This window comes from Anomalospiza imberbis, chromosome 3, assembly GCF_031753505.1.
Source record: "Anomalospiza imberbis isolate Cuckoo-Finch-1a 21T00152 chromosome 3, ASM3175350v1, whole genome shotgun sequence".
NCBI lineage: Eukaryota > Metazoa > Chordata > Aves > Passeriformes > Viduidae > Anomalospiza > Anomalospiza imberbis.
Genome location: NC_089683.1, coordinates 61,716,625 through 61,733,547, shown reverse-complemented (window position 1 = coordinate 61,733,547; position 16,923 = coordinate 61,716,625). Strand labels below are relative to the sequence as shown.

Below are 16,923 nucleotides of genomic sequence, written 5' to 3'. Positions count from 1 at the left end.
CTGTTTTTTATTACTGGTATTAACATTCACCAGGAGAATTCTCACTGCCAGCATGGCCACAGCAGACTTTGCAAAGCCACCATGAAGCCATTTGAAAATGCTAGGTCCCTTATGTAACCTGGCTGGCATATTTAAAAAACTTAGCAACCTGTCCTTCCACCTTCAAGTCTGGGCAAGGTAATAAAACCCCCCCAATAAACAACACAAAGCATCTGCGATGACACAGCTTCTTGGAGCCCATCCTTATGCAATCAACCAAGCTTAAATATGTATTAAAAATGCATGTAAACTGAAAGTATGTGTAAGTCATGTAAAGAGTTTATGAGAAGGAAACTAAAATTCAGTAGAAGGAAAATAAACCTAGGATACAATATAAAGATATAAAACTTTATTATGAACATATTTAACAGTGATTGTGCACATAAAGTCTTCCAAGAAACTTCCTTGAAGTAAAATACTCATTTTCCTTCATATTTCACATCAGCATGAAGTTTTAAAACATAAACAGATAATTTGCTCTTATTAGCACAACTTACAGATACACAGAATATTTAACATGTCTTCATGCACACTTTCTCAAAGCAGCATTTAATTACAGCTTCTCATTAAACAGAGCATTTATCTTACACATTTTTATACCATTTTGGTACACAATTTTTCCGTTTTTTCATTTTACATATTTACAAACTCCTAAAAAAAGTTTTACAGTAATGCAAAAGTTATTACTGGCATAAGCAAAAGGAAATGGCTGGGTAAATGAGGTGACTATGGATGAAATGTTGTCATTTGGCTCAGAGAAAGACTACAGATCGAAGTCCTTCCTAGCTGGATCTGTTCTCCCCAATATTGGTACCACAGATCCAATGCACAAGCTGTTTCTCACTGGTGTTAAGCTGCCTCTTTGCCAGTCCTAGGAAAGTTTCCACCAATTTCAACACTGACTATATTTGTAAAGCAAATACTACAGACAGTAGTTGCTATGACTGGCTTGCACTCAATTATTGATTTCTTACAAGTCCCTTGTAATCACTGTGTACGTGGAAGTCTTGCCGTTATTAATGGATGTCTCCTTTAGAGCCAGGATCACTGTGTGCTGTGGGGCCGCCTTGTGTACATTTCTTGTTTTGTACAGTTGCAGTGGTGATGGAAATAACCTACTGCTGTTTACAACCCATATAGGAATATTCTTCAAATACCGTCTCTGCTGCTAGCAAAACTAGTTCCTCATCTGCTTCATTGCTTTTACCATCTTACTGTATGTTGAAATTGATGCAACAGCGATTCAACCAAGCTACCATAACACTGTAGCACTTCCAAAACAGAAAGCTATTTTGCATGGCAAACACTGCTTAAATATAATCTCTAAAAATAACCACAGAAATTATTTTCTCACTATGTTCATAGTGAGATACTAACTTCAAGTACACATTTCCCATTCTTAGCTTTTCTATTTCCACTTTGAATGTAGTGATGGAGTGAAGTTTATTCAAACAAACCAGCAAGAGAAATGGGTTGAAAACCCAGAAAAACCAGAAATGGGTTTTCTACCCAGAATGGTAGAAAAAATAATCTCCAAGTTAAATTAAAAATAAATCCCAATAATAATTAATAAAATCCCAATTAATAAAATCCCAAGACACTATTTGAGAGCTAACTGTAACAACCAGTTCAGACTGTGGTAAGAAACATTGATGTACTTTGCACACTGGTAAAATTTTACCTATCATAACAATTTAAGAGAGAATTAAACAATATCATAGGAAAAATATCTGAGTAAGTAAGAATTGTGTAAATATCAGTTTTTGAAAACCTATTTCCTGTTCCCACTGTTACTCCTGTTACTCCAATGAACTTGGAAAGGATTTGGCTTATGTAAACAATGTCAGATTGGTTGCCAAGTCTGATCCTGCACATTCAAATAGGGAGAGTTATCTCAGAAATAGTAAAAATGAGAATGGACTACAATTTTAGGATACAGGGAATCTCCCATATCCTTTCAAAACAGTCTAAAAAGTAGTGTTGAAGGTACATTTTGCTACAGTTTTCTGGAAAGAAAACCACCACTAACTTGAATTATTTCTTTAGTGTTTTCCTATATGTTCTTCTAAAGTAATACCGATTAAGAAGTTAAAAGGAAAAACCTGCTCTTCGTCCCCAGCAATTTCCTTGCTTTAGCCATACAACAGTGCTTTGGCTTCTAACAATGAAATTATCCCTGGCACAAAAAGGTTTTAATTTCAGATACTCTCCAAAAATTTCACAGCTCTACATAATTTTAGAACATTTTCCCTCTCTCTCACACACACACACAATGTCTCACAACACATCTTTAGCAGAGCACTGATTTAATCTGAACTATGACAGCAAGGGCACTGTCATAGCGCCACATGAATCAGTTCCTTTGGTCCTCTCTAAGTGAGTTGCTGCTTTGTGCAGCCTCCCCTTCATGATCCTGAACAGCCACCAGAAGGTCACTGAAATGGGCACGGTCTAGAGCCATTGTTGCATTACAGCACAACAAATCTCCTTTTTCCCCAATATGATTCAGCAAGTCTAGCAGGACTTCATTGCACTATTCTGCTTAAACTATTTTAATGATGAGCACAATTCCCTAGTGCAACCCAGCACTACAAAAGTAGTTACAAACCAACATCTTAAATAAAGAACCAAACAATGATGTAGGAGAAAATCAACTTCTAAAGAGAGAAACAGCAGCATTGTACAAGGAATACTTAATTCCCATATAACTTTGTTCCAGCTCAGACTGAAATACAGATAATCATAAAATGTGCTAGTAAAAGTTCCCATCATACAGGTGGTGACTGGTATGACAAAGAAGCTGAACTGTACACAGAACATGCTCACAAGCTGACTCTCAGGCACGTTCAATACATGAGCAACCACAACTGTTCTAGCATGTAGAGTAACTATCTATTAATACAACTTAAGGGAAAATTGATGTAGGAAAAAAAAACCCTCTAAAAATGAAATGTTTGGAAATTTGAAACTGTAATTCCTTAGAAAACTTTCATACTTTATTTCTGCAAGTAACAATCTCCTCCAGCGTACAAGACCAGTAAAAAGCCAGTACTGGCTTCCTTCTGAGAGCTGCTGTTGTTGAAACATTTCTATTTGAAAGGGCTGTTAAGAAAAAACCAACACAGACACTTCTGCTGTGGCAGTAAAGCATGTCATGAAGTACATATTACACAAATAATTTTGCACCATTGAGTTTATTCTGGCTCACTAAAACTTGCCTATTTGCCCATATCTTGCACTTATAAATGCGGTAAACTTACTGAAATGTATTTTAAAAATGGCCTTAAGTCTATATCACTTATTTGAAGGAAGACTAGAAAGCTTGTGTCTTCTTGCACTGATTAAAAAAAAAAAAAAAAAGCCAAAAACCAAAACACTTCATTCTCTGCCTCCAGCTCAAAAGGCTAAGGTAGAAAATTCAAAGGGAAATGAGGCACTTCATACCACTGTGGACAGTATACAAAACAGCTAATGCAAAATGGAACAGATGAATGGCAGTATGCTATACATCATCCTAAAGAGAAAAAAAAAGAAGAAAAAACCAAAACCGAGCAGCAAGGAAGCAATTTGAAACTCAGTACACAATCTGTGAGTATTTTAAATGGAAACAGACGAAGATTTTAGTCCACTGACATCCAGCTATTAGGCATTTTATAAGACATGTAAAAATTTTGGTTTCTTCAGTTTTCACCACAACCGTTTCCATCATTTGTTTTCTCAGTTTTATCCTTGTAAACAGAAACAGAAGCAGGATATCATTCCTGGGAGTTGGTGTTCAGATGACTGCAGACTGTAGGAACCCAAAGAAGTTGTCCATCTAGGAAAACTTCACAACTGGCTGAACTCCAGATGCAGAAGTCTGTTTGCACTGAAACCAGTCAATCAATCACTGTCCGACTCGTCTTTATACTTGGCTCTAATAGCTTGGCCATTCTGAAGAGGCATCTCTTCATAGTCACTCCTGTGAAACAGACACGTAACTTCTGAACATGGTGTTCAGATAGGAAGTTGAAAATAAGGAGCAAAGTTCTAAACTACATTGAGGCATCAAACTGTTACTTGGGTAAGAAGTTGGTATCTGTTTTTCTTCCTTGTGGGAGCTATCAACAACACACGATTTTTCTCCAGAGGATGATGCATAATAAAAGTTATTCTAGTGAAAGCCATTTTTCACATGGATTTGCAAGAAGCAAGCTGGCACTACCACTACTCATCTAACTAACCAAAGGCAAGCTATCCCAGCATGAATTTGTTCAGGTTACTGCAGTGTTGGTCCAATCCTCACTGTTCCAGCCACTTCAGCATCTTTGGTAAGAGGTGAAAACATCACAGGTGTATTTCAGTGTCCCGCACAGAGACACCTGACTGGGATGGGTCTCAAGTGCTACTGTAATTCTCATATTACATAAAATCATCCAAGTCAAGGAAGTTTTGCTAGACTTGATTATTCTTCATTCAGTAAGTGCTGGAGACTTAAAAAGCACCACTCTCCTTCCCTGAAGCATTTACATATGAGCTGACTCTTTGCTAATTCCATATGACTCCTGCAGTCCTTCCCAGTGTAAAAAGGAAGCCCTTTCCCTTCACAGCTCTTACTGTCTTCAGTCCATGAGCTACCAGCATCATAATACTTTCTTACCTGTTTGTATCAGTGCCATGGCAATCCCTTTTAGAAACCAAAAAAAAAAAGAAAAAAACCATGCATTCTCATTGTATTTCTGTTTCAGAAAAGGCTATACTTCAATTCTTTAGGCAGAAAACTTTCACTAACAAACCCTTCACTTAATTCATATGTAAAAGAATATTACAAAAATATCACACCAGAAGTAACTCTCCATAGGTATTTTTTAATCTTTCTTACCCATAAATTACATCATCATCTGAATCATTCAGCATAGAAAAAGCAGGATTGTCTTTCAACTGTGATTCTGGAAGACACAAATAAGGGTTAATTTAGTGTGTTGAATAAATGTGACCGTAGTGCTAACTCAGCACTGTAGCAACAGACACAACTTCCAAGGCAGTCACAAGCGCAGTTCAACAAAACTATATCCAAACAGGAATTCTCTCCTTTAACTTCACTACCCTTCAGCCACATAATTATAGTGTTCTTAAGAGTTAAGGAGACAACATAATTATCTCATTTTTAGATAAATATTCTCCATGTTGTCTAAGTTCATTTCCTCCCCTGTGCAATTTCCCATGTTGTATTTCAACCTGCACATAAATTGATTATTCTTAATCAAAATTTCATATGTATTTAAAAAGCACAGACTTCTTGATTATTTCTAGGCTAAAAATATAGTAGAACAAAGTTGGAATCCCTTGACTGCAAGTCAGTGATTATCCAGTTATTCTCTATCCTTGAAAGAGATGAAGGAAGGACTTGTACCTTTATGGTGAGATGAAAAGAAACACATACTTTCTAATTGCTATTTATGACAATTCCCTCTAGCTTTTTTTAAGGGCTTATTTTCTTGCATAATCTGTGCTGCTTAGCTGCAGTTCATAGTTATATGCAAGTAAAATTCAATCTAGCAATTTGCCATAGCAACTTTTTCCTGGGAGCATTTTACCTTCTGCTGTCTACAAACAAATATTTCTGCAACCCAGCAGAAGGCTTCCAACTTTATCTGCATCCAGCCAGTTCTTTTTCCATTCTGAATGGAAAAATATGATCCTTCTGGAATAGTTTTGTCCACCTCAGCTCTAAATTAGAGAAAGGATGAGCTCTGCTATTTAGTGCCTTCTCCCTGCAGGCTCTCAGTATACAAGATACAATTGGACAGGTTGCTAGATAATCTCATCTAGGCCTCTTTTCCCATGAAAGGTTGGGCCACATCATCTTGCCAGGTCTCTTCCAACCTGGGCTCTTCTATGGTTCTGTACCTTGAACAGAATGCTTAAAGCAAATAATGTACTCAGTAAAAATATTTAATTTAATGATCTTTAGCTTTTAGTGAGGGAAATGCTTTATAATCATCATGTAAGTCAGACTGTATCCTATACATCACAATGCAAAACCAGAATTGCCACTGACTCAATCCTTTGTCTCCCCTTACATGGGCTCTGTGCAAGCCTCCTCATAGCAAGTTGTCCAAAATTTTTCCCATATTAGAGATTCACTCCTACTTTTCCAACAGCATTTGGATTTCAGAGTCCAGTTTTCCAGCACACTGATGAATTAACTTTTGTTAGAACGAAGTACAAATGAAGTGATGTTGTTCCTTAAGGGCTGTCTGTGAGTCACTTCAAAGGTTGGTGCATTACATGCAAACATCATACTGACAGTAAACTTGATCTAAGTGCACAAGAATTCAAGCCCAGCTAATCAGCTGATTACATTTTATGTGTTCCTTCAAATTTCCAATACTAATTTTCTCAGGAGCAGTGAGTGCAGCTTCTGCTCATGTTAACTCAAAGCAAACTGGAACAGTAATGAGACAACCAGAATACAAAGACATTACACAGCATCTGCTAATATGGCAGTTCTTGTCATCCACGTTTTCCAGACAATGGCTCACACTTACCATACAGTGCATTCTTTGAGGGGGAATACACGAAGGCTAACGTGTAGAGATAAAAGTTCAATAACCCATAAAATGATAAGAATTCTGCTGGTAGTAAGTGTTAAGGACATTGCTCAATATAGTTCCATACATATTAACTTTGGAAACAAGACCCAACCCATACACAGGCTGTTTCAATGGAAAGAATGTCTACCTTACTCAAGTTTGTGAGCTTGAGTGGCTAAAGAAAACTGCATGTTTTAAATTCAGTGTCAACTAATGTACTCAACCTATTTCAAGGTAAAGCTCCCATTGCAAATAAAGCTTTAACACACGTAACATCTGCTGAGGTACAGTCTGTTCTTGAGCACTGGAGTGTATGGTCAGTCAAATAGCTCTGCCTTGAATGCTGAAAGAAAGCAGAGTAAGTCAGGTGTTCAGGTGGGTTTGGTTTGGTTTATTTTTAAAAAAGTTCTTCCTTGGCACAGTGAGGAAGAAGGAAGGAGAAAGGACTACATGTGGATAGTACAGTTTTAGGTGAAAAACTAAAGGTTTTATATATTGTTTTCTCCTACCTCACTACTCATACCTAAGCTAATCAGCAACCAGAGCAGCTGCAGTCACACAGAGCAAGGATCTCATAGTTCAGGGCAGGAATACAAGTCAGAATCCTGCTGGCAACAAACATCAGAAATAGTCTCTCCCAAGCCACTCAAATTCTCTGTTGTGACCTGTATCACATGTAGACTTGGACCAATACACAAATGCATTTTCACTGACATCAAAATTATTAATTTCTCATATTTTAGTATGCCCCATGAACTGGTAAGTACCGAGCAAACAACTGAGGCAGCAAATACAGCCAAATTTGCCATAACGTCTCATTAAAATTAGTTAGATATGCATAAAGCATGCATATCTAACACTACATTCCTCTTGGAGAGTATCACAAGCAGTTGTGATGCATGTGATGTGGACACACTAGACTGAGACTGTCTAGATCATAACTTCTATCAAGAGCCATTGCAAAATGCTGACAGGAAATATCAAACAAAACACACTCAACTTCAAGAGTCCACCTAGAAGTCAAAGGTCTCAGTCTTAGGCACATCATTTTAAAGCACATTCTGCATGAAAAAAGATTAACATTCCTACTTGAGCAGTATCACAACACAAGGATATAGTTCTGATAATGAGTTGACAGCTCAGCAACAAAGTTGTCCTGTAGAACTTGTGCTCCAAAGCGTAGGTAGAGTATAACAATGCTGTGGGGAAAAAAATAAAGCATATAGGTGTACTGTGTCTTTAGGCTGTAAAATTGAAATAGTAGGTTGATAGAGGAGTATATGAGAGAATAATTATGTTAACATGCTGACCATTTATTTTAAGATACATTTGCTTTGCTAGTTCTAAATTAAGAATGATTCCTTTGTGATTAAAAGTTAGCACTCAGCTGAGAAAAGCAGAAATCCTCAGATTTCATCTACTACAGACAATCCAATAGTCAACAGCTATTTGAAATAACAGCTTGGTGTAGGGAAAACAGACATTAACAGTAATGTAAGAAATTAACACTAAACTTCTGCTTTGACTACGTGAAGCATACAAAGCTCCAGAAGAGCTCTGCCAAATCCAGCACTGGCATGATAATTGAAATAATATAAAGTTAGCTCAAAAAGCCTCAAGAAGAGTTAAAAAATTAAGAAATGCTTGCCATCGAAATAATATTAAAAGGCATTCTTCAGTTTCATTGACTAATTTATTACAATAAAAGGTATTCAAAGCCCTGAAAAAAAGATTAGAAAAGCTAGAGTACTGACAAATGTACTTTGAAAAGCCTTACCTAATGACAAGCACTACAAAGGTTAATGCAGTCAAGAATTTTAACCTGAGATCTGAAAAAGATTGAGAAAAGTTTTTATCAGTGAATTTACACCTACATCTATGAGAAGCAAGCTTGTTTGGGAAGAATCAAAAGAAGTATTGCTTACCAACATAAGGCATGTTTCGAAGTTCTGAGCATGCCCTCACTATCAAGAACAAAAGGTAGAGAATGTATGTGGTTGCCACCACAAGGAAGAAGATTTTCATTCCCTATAAGGAATGGGAAGTTAGGTTTTATTATTTAATAAGATTTCATCTATTCCTTCTTCTGTCAATAGAAATAATTGGTTCCCAACAGTACAACATAGAATGGTCCACTTATGCAGGGAAAGTAGGCTCATGAGTCAAGGATGGTGATACATTCAGGGAAGGTTTTTGGGGAATGTAAAGAAAGGATGCTTAATTTTGTTAATTGAATTCAGGATTTTGTTAATTGAATTCAGAGTTGGCTGAATCTCAATAATTTTCTAAAAACACAGCTCCCAAGAACAATACAAGGACCCATGTACATCAATTCTTCCTTTACAACAAGAAAGTCTGAAATTTACTAGGGTAGGGGACCTTGGCAGGAGTTAAGATGTACAAAACTGAATAACAGACTAAATTTTTTTTCTTTCAATCCCAACAAACTTGTGGTGTTTAGTCTCCAGATTTGGAAGACAATTCACTTTTCTCAAGGGGACAGATATCAATATGGTCTATGCATGATCTAAAGCAAAAACAAAAGTACTCTAGTCAGAATAAGACTGTCTGACCAGCATTTCCTGTTTTCTAAACTGTGTTAAACATTTTTATAGAAGAACAGGCCCTGTATCTCCTTATATTGCCCAACTGTACCTGACAATTGGACAGCAAGAGGTAATTTCTGACTTACCTGGAAATTACCTGTGTCAACCCTGTATTGATATGTAGGGTCATGTACTTCATTCACACTAGAACAGATTCAAAATTAAAAAGTGGTATCAAAAATACACAGTTCCAGACAAAGTTAAAAAGACATGCTGACCAAGAAACCCACTCACAAAGATAAGGTTTAAGGTTACTATGTAGAGTTTATAACAAAAGGGTTTTGCTATGTAAGTTGGTGCAATGCCATTAATTCCAATGGAGTAATGAAAATTTACCATATATAGCAATCTAAATTTGAAGAAATATGGAGGATATAAATTGGGATCATAATTTCTATGATCCAAATTGTTTTTTAGAAAATTTGTATCATGTAAATTTGTACAAGCTTTCAGGATTCCTACAAGTTTTCACGTTTCAGCGTCTACATTTTATCCTTAGAAAATTGTGGCATGAGGCCTTCCCTCATAGCAATTTTACTAATAGCACGAGCATTTCCTACAACTGCACTGCTTTCAATAATGTACAAGGGCAAGGAGAAGGTTAGAAGGTATTTTCCTTCTGAGATAAAATAAGAGGCAAATACTTGAGACTAAAACAGTATAGAAACTACATATGTACTAAAATGGATGAAGTTTTCTGCATGGGGAAGAGTGACACCTTTATGTTAACACAACAAACTGGAAAAATGGAGAACCACTAAACCAAGCAAAAGAAGAATTCTGAGTAAAGACAGCATAGCTTGACTAAGCCATGTCAGTACCAGTTGTGCAGGTTTAATACTCAAGAAAGACTGGTCAAACTATGTCATAATTAGCTACAGAGAAACTTTTGCTTCAGCTACTAAATGCTAATTGAGTCATAGCACTAGAGTGATTCTTGTAGGGAGCCATAACATGCTTACAAAGTAGTGATTTCTAGATCACACTCAGATTTATGAAAGTATTACTACTAGGTTGTCCATGGAGAACTGTTTTCAAGACAGTCACAATTTGCAGAACAGAAAGATGTAAGAATTTGAACACCATTCCTGTACCACAATCTGAGCATTAAGAACTAGGTACCACTAGGTGTGGGTTCTCTCCTTGCTTTTTCTACCTCTGTCAGGGTCAGGATTGAAGGCACTTGAGATGATAGCTTGCGTTCAGACTCAGGTGTTTATTGTTTCTTATCAGTGCTACAGGTACACTCAGTCTTCTCATTCTTGAACACTCTCACCTCATACATGTGCAATACATTTTAAATTACTTACGTTTGCCATATTCCCAGTGTAACAGAGGCCAGCCACAACAGTCCAACAATAAAGAATTTGGGCAGATAGAAAGTTAAGCACTTCCTTTCCCCCTGTTAAGGAAACAATAGTGTGGTGAAAGTGTGAACCCATCCTTGAGATTTTATTAATTATTGACAGAATAAAATAACTATCATCTTTGTTTCACTCAACATGAACTGGATTAAGAGACTCATCTTTTGTATTTTTATCCTGCACAAGTGACTAGAGAAGACATTATATTGTATCATCATTTGTGTTAATGAGATAAAGTAGAGTTGGAGCATCCTGTTTATAAGGTCCAATGTATTTCACTGATAATGCAAATACAGGCATAGGTTCCAGAATTCCTATTTCTCTTATGTAGTATTTTAAAGTAGTTTAAAAAAACAATCAACTACCACATACAATATCAAAGACCTTCAAGCAAGAATGAAGCATAATGGCATCGTAATTTTGATGACTGTTCCATCTACTTAATTTAGGTTTCGCTGACTCAATCTACTTCACCATAAATCATTCTAACTCCAAACCTTCATATGTTACATTGTACTTTATCAATAAAATAACAGTCTGTTTTGTAAGAATTTGATTTCATTTTTGTCACCTTCTGAGAGAACTAAACAAAACAAGTTCTGTCTCCTCAGTAAGTTACTGTTGCCTCTCTTACCTGTACTCTTATACCATGGTAGACACAAAGCCAGAACAACAACAATGCACACAGAAACAGTGACTGGAATAGATCATCCAGCATTCCAGGAAACCAGCTGTTCACCAGAAAAGAAAGGGGGAAAAATGGATCTGTAACAACAACAACAAAAAAAAAAAAAATTAAACAGAGAGAAAAAAACCCTTTCAGTATGAAAAATAAAGCAGAATCTATCTTCAGCAGATCAAAAAAAAACCTAGATTTTTTTTCAAATTACACCAGTAAATGAAACTGGAGCTTGCTTTATTTTAAAGAAATTAACAGAGAAAATGGTGCCTCCAGCAGCGATCCACTCTGTTGTAGAAATAACCTTGAATAGTTGCCATAATTTCTAGATTTCAAGGTTTTATTAGACTTTCTACTAAACCACTGTTAATGGTGACAACCTAAAAAATTATCATATGATGACTAAGATGCAAATATTATTTTGGTACTGCTAGGAAGTGCTAGAATTTGCTGTGTTTTACTGGACTAAAATTAGCTTCCATTTTAAACTAAAGTGTGAATATCTGAAAAATGAAGAAGTAAGACAGCAGACAAACAGAAAATAAAAGGTTAAGTATGGCAGGCACCTATTCCAATTAGAGCTTTAAACAAATAGCTGATATCCATGTGACTGAGAAGAACAAAATCCACCCACTCATTATCCCCTTGAATTTGCTACCCTTGAAAAGGGTTGGGTTTTTTTAAAATTTAGTTTTCTGAAGCTTTATAAACAACTGCTCATAAGTTCAAGGAGAAATTCTATTTTGTCTTCTCTTTTTTTCCCCTGCTTTTATTTTAAAAAGGTGTCTTTCTAAAAATTCAAGGATAAAAGTACCATTGTAAAGCAGCAAGAGAGGAAGTAGGATGGACATCCATTTCTGTTCAATACCCCAGTCTCTCATGGAGAATTTCCGCAGGGAGTGTGCAAACAGACACTACAAAACAACAACAACAATTTGTAAGGAAGGAATACAGCCTTCAATGGCTTAACCAGAGCTAAGAGAGAGCACAGCACACTGCAAAGGCTACTTCACGAGGCCTTTGCCACTGAGAACACTGTAAATGGGAACCAGGTCTCCTTGTTTCTATTTCAAGTTTGCTCACTGACCCCAATGCAAATTACCTAATTTCTCAAGCAAACTGAGAAGTAAACCAGCCAGTACCTGAAAAATCAACAACGTGTGAAAAAAAAGCAGTTGGCTCTTTATTGGTCACACACTATCAACAACTTCCACTTGAACTCACTTTTTTTAAAAAGCAGATTGAATTTTATATTCCAAATTACCTGAGCAACATCATCTGCAAGAAAAATGCTATGGAAGCATGCAGTACTTTGGTGTCTCTGAGAATTCAGGATTTTAGATTTTATTTTGCCTTTTTTTCCAAACACTTCTTTGAAAGGAGCCAAGACAGGATAGAGAGGAGACATCATTTAAATCATAGCATTATTTAGGTTTTAAGGGACCTCTGGAGGTCACCTGGCCCATCCTCACATGCAAGGCAGTGATAACTTTAATGTTAGATCAAGGTCAAACAACCCACACTCTGGCCATCCTATTCCTGAGCCCACCCACACTATTATAAAGAAAAATAATACTTTTCTTTAGCATCTCATCACAATTTCCTTTGTCTAAGCAAATTTTTTTCTGTTTAATCCAAAGCCAGAGTTTAGAAAAACAAGTTTTCCCATTTATCTTACTTCCTTAATGTCCCTTCAATACCACTTGTAAAAACATAAAAGCAGCAAATACATAAGTATTTCAGAAACATTTTTACACCCATTCAGTGACATGTCAACTTTGCTGCCTGGGGTTAAATTCCTAAACACAGCATTACAGAGCAGTGTTACCAGCTGCCTACATAATAAACTGCAGAAAAGCTGCAAAAAAACGCTTACCGTGACCATAAAAGTAAGAACTACAAAGACAAATCGGAACCATATTTCCACTTGTGAAAAGGTTGGATTATAGGTCTTCCACTAAAAGAAAACAGAAGAGCCCAATGAGTAGTATTTTGACAAACTACCTATGACATCAATAATTAGCACTTTATTGCAGATACTGAAAAGTTCTGCGGGTTTTCAAAATTCAAAGGAATAACCAAATTCCACTATGTCACCATGGAAAAATAAAGACAAATTTGTAATTACAGGACTATATGATAAAAAAGATAAGAAAAGCAGCCTAATAGCCTTGCATCTCTTTTATCCTGCCACTTCTAATATACTGCTGTCATATGTTGAAGCTCTCTCAGGACAAATAGAATAGCCTTCATTGATCTCAACTGCACTTTCAATAAAAGTTTGAATGCCAATAAATGAGTAAATCCAGTGTGTTGTTCTGCACTACCGAGGTCAGATGCATAAACTGATTATAAAGAAGTCAGAGAGGTACAGGGGTACTTCCCATAAGGAGTCTATTTTGTTAAAGCTTACTCACTTGTCTCAGAAGTTAAAAAAGAGAAAATCATGTAAAGGAAGGATAAGTAGCTTACCAGAAATACAGAAATCTTTACATAGGTTAAGGGGGAAAGCCTCCTTCTTCTACTCTAATTATTAGAAGGCACAAATATTAATTATAACAAGTCAGTTTACATAAACTCTGCTCTGTTGACAATTTATCTCATACCTGGCATGCTTCTGAAGCCATTTTTGAAATGTAAGCTCCCTGGCACAACACATGCATGCTCTGCTCATCTGAACAACAAGCTTTACCTTTCAATGTATTAAATCTGTCAACCTCTGTCTTGTCTTTTTAAACTGTAAATGTAGAACGAAAATTATATGTAGAGAAACCTATCACACAAAAGGCAATCCATTGATGTCAACTCAGATCACCATAAACAATTGTAATAATGAAATAAATGTGACAATTTTAGTTGCTGCAGGAAAGTTTGGGTTGGAGTTTTCTTGGCAGCCTGTAAAGCAAGATAAAAAACGGTACGACTATAAATACTTTGTTTTGTTTGAATACTGGAACTAAATAAATGGTTTGTGAGCCTGGGGCTTTTTTCCCTTAGAGCTTATTTTTAATTATATGCTTTATGCACTGGAGTATTAAAAATATTAATATTTAGAAAGTTAATTTGGCATATTAAAAATATTATTCCTTTAATGTAAGATTTTTGGTTGCTGCCTGCTCTGACACACTGAATGCTACATACAGGTAAATAACCAGAGTAGCCTGTATTATAAACTTGGTTTAGTTCCCTTTTCTCCCAGTTTCTTTCTGGAGTCAAAAAATACACATGATGTAAGTGCTTTGTAAGCAATCTTTAGCACTAGTAACTGAGATAGTTATTCCACTCATTTGAGTGAATTATTTTAGTAACCTGCTTGTGTTAGCTAAAAAAAAAAAAAAAAAATTCTCTTCCTCATAAGCACAGTGAGCCCCAAAAAAATCTCTTCATTTTCCTTTGAGTTAGTTAAACCTTTCCAGCCCTCCCTTTTATGAAGTCTGGAAAATTTTTATGTAAAACAGGAGCCAGGTCTCCTAATTTCTATTTCAAGTTTGCTTTTCAGGCTCCTGGAGAGGCTGAAAAAAATACCATCCTGCATACAGGCAGCATCTCTATATGCAAATGCAGAAAACTGGATGTTCTAATCCAGCTTGCCTATTGTAAAAAGTATCTCCCAGCATTCAGAATAAATTTATCTATTACAGAATACAGCAGCAGTAATTCTGAGAGAATTTTTTCCTTTTGGAGTTAAAAAATTGGTCTAGACCCTTATCAATAGTAAATGCTATAACAGCTCTGACATTAGTAGTGACAAAAAAATTATGATGCTTTTTTTTTTATCTTCAAAAATCTGGTATTTTTTGTTATAGTTAAAGCACACTTCTACAGCATTAAAGAAACTTCTATTACGAGACTAAACCTTTATACTTACTGTGAAAGTAATATTCTGGATGGTGTATGTTAACTTGTTTAGATCTTCAAAGCTAACAAATATGTTGTACTGAGTGTAGTTCAGGTAGCCCAGGTGAGCAACAATGATTTCACTGCATTTCTGTGAACACACACAGAGAATAGTACATAGAAGTCTTCAAATTAGTCCAGAATATGCACTGTTAGTATAGGTTGGAGAATTTGTTCCTAAATGGTCCGATATTGATGATATTTATTATATATCTCACCAATATCAGTCAGTCTAATCAAAACTTTCTTGAAAGAAACCAGAGAGAGCAGAAGAAACTGATAAAGTCAGTGAGGTGGATCAGTGCCTGAACAATAAACAGTGGCAGCTTTTCACTTGAGCCAGTGACAGCAACTGCTTGCAGCAGCAGGATGGAAGCAAATAACTCTGTCACTAACTCAAGCAGGTGAGAGGGGGCTAACTAACTAATGTACTAATTAATTTTTAAAAGTTAACAAGAGGAAAGAGAAAAGCCAAGTACGTTGCTCTCTTGGCTGTGTAATTAAATCTAATGGAGCAGTGTTAATTAATTTCTGCAAATTTCATAGACATGTGCATTTATCTATATAAAAATAAAACACCTGTTTTACTAGGTATGCTTATCATAAAAAACTTGAGCTATGTCCTTCCTAAAGGATTTGCATCCGGAGAAGGTGTTCTGAATGTCTTTAAGCTTAAAAATTTCAGTGAAAATTACATTAGAATCTCCAAACGTTTCTTCACACTGGCAAAAAATGTGGCTTTTTCAAAACACAGTTGCCAGCTGATTTCAAGCAGATTCTGCAAGGTGTTGGAGAAGAATTTTTCTCTCCTCTGGAACCCCATATCAAATCTTCTGCTACAATATCACTTTCTTTGTTACTGCTAAACCTATTTAGGTGACTGAACAGGGCCCACTGCTTCACTGACAAAGAGCAACTCTAACAAGAAAGAGGGGTCTTTAACTGGCAATAGACACAAGTCACAGAAGTAAAGAGAAGAATGATGGACAGGTAGGTGTCTTGTCAGCATTACTGCCTACATTGCCATTATAAATAAAACTGTCCCCTAGAGTCTTTCCTGAGACGTGTTTAACAGGTACATTCTTATTTGCAATGTAAAGTAGCATGCACGCAGATTTAAGGAAAATGCACTACATCAGAGTTTTGTTTAAGCAAGTGCATACTTGTGCACAACTGAGTAACCTCGTCCGATTGTGAACTTGATTGTTAACGTATGGTGTGCTTCCATCCTTCACCACTCCCAGGACTTTGACTGTCATAGTCACATTCTTCTTGAGGGATACTGGAATTAAAACAGAAAACATTCATCTATTGCTACATGCAGAAATTAAATATCAAATAGAGGTCCAAAATAATTTAAAACACATATGCTATCCAAATACTACTAAGACTTACCCGGTTATACATTACTGGAGTGGGGTACAGTATTTTTACACATAAGACAGTAAGTCACAAGCCCTGTATTGAATCTTGACAGATTAACAATTACTAACACAGTATTTCACACATATATACAGGGAAGCTGTATTGAGAAATCAATATCATTACAATCTACACATCTAATTCCCCCCAAAATGAAGAAGGAAATACACAGATTATCTAGATACTATTGTTTTCACAAAAATAACAAACAATTCTCCCCTACTGCTGTTGCTTACAATTCAATCAGTGCTGTCCATGTCTTTACCAAGGAAGGGGGGTGAGGTGGAAGAAAAGCATATCAGAGGAAAAACCCACCAACCACAGCCAGAAAGCAACAGGAT

General features: G+C 36.2%; 1 protein-coding gene across 3 annotated transcripts in view; it reads right to left on the bottom strand.

The window, feature by feature from the left end:
- Nucleotides 1–1,694: 1,694 nt before the first annotated feature.
- Nucleotides 1,695–16,923, bottom strand: part of TMEM181 (transmembrane protein 181) — a 32,636-nt gene continuing 17,407 nt past the window's right edge. For all 3 annotated transcript variants that reach the window (XM_068184699.1, XM_068184701.1, XM_068184700.1), the window contains exons 5-17: nt 16,324–16,442; nt 15,132–15,251; nt 13,140–13,220; nt 12,078–12,177; nt 11,219–11,349; nt 10,531–10,622; nt 9,307–9,364; nt 8,540–8,642; nt 8,392–8,443; nt 7,731–7,813; nt 6,570–6,659; nt 4,901–4,967; nt 1,695–4,000 (exon numbers count right to left, since the gene is read on the bottom strand). In XM_068184699.1, the coding sequence (XP_068040800.1) occupies nt 3,922–4,000; nt 4,901–4,967; nt 6,570–6,659; nt 7,731–7,813; nt 8,392–8,443; nt 8,540–8,642; nt 9,307–9,364; nt 10,531–10,622; nt 11,219–11,349; nt 12,078–12,177; nt 13,140–13,220; nt 15,132–15,251; nt 16,324–16,442 (1,175 nt within the window). In that variant the 3' untranslated portion in view covers nt 1,695–3,921. The remainder of the gene's footprint in view (nt 4,001–4,900; nt 4,968–6,569; nt 6,660–7,730; nt 7,814–8,391; nt 8,444–8,539; nt 8,643–9,306; nt 9,365–10,530; nt 10,623–11,218; nt 11,350–12,077; nt 12,178–13,139; nt 13,221–15,131; nt 15,252–16,323; nt 16,443–16,923) is intronic.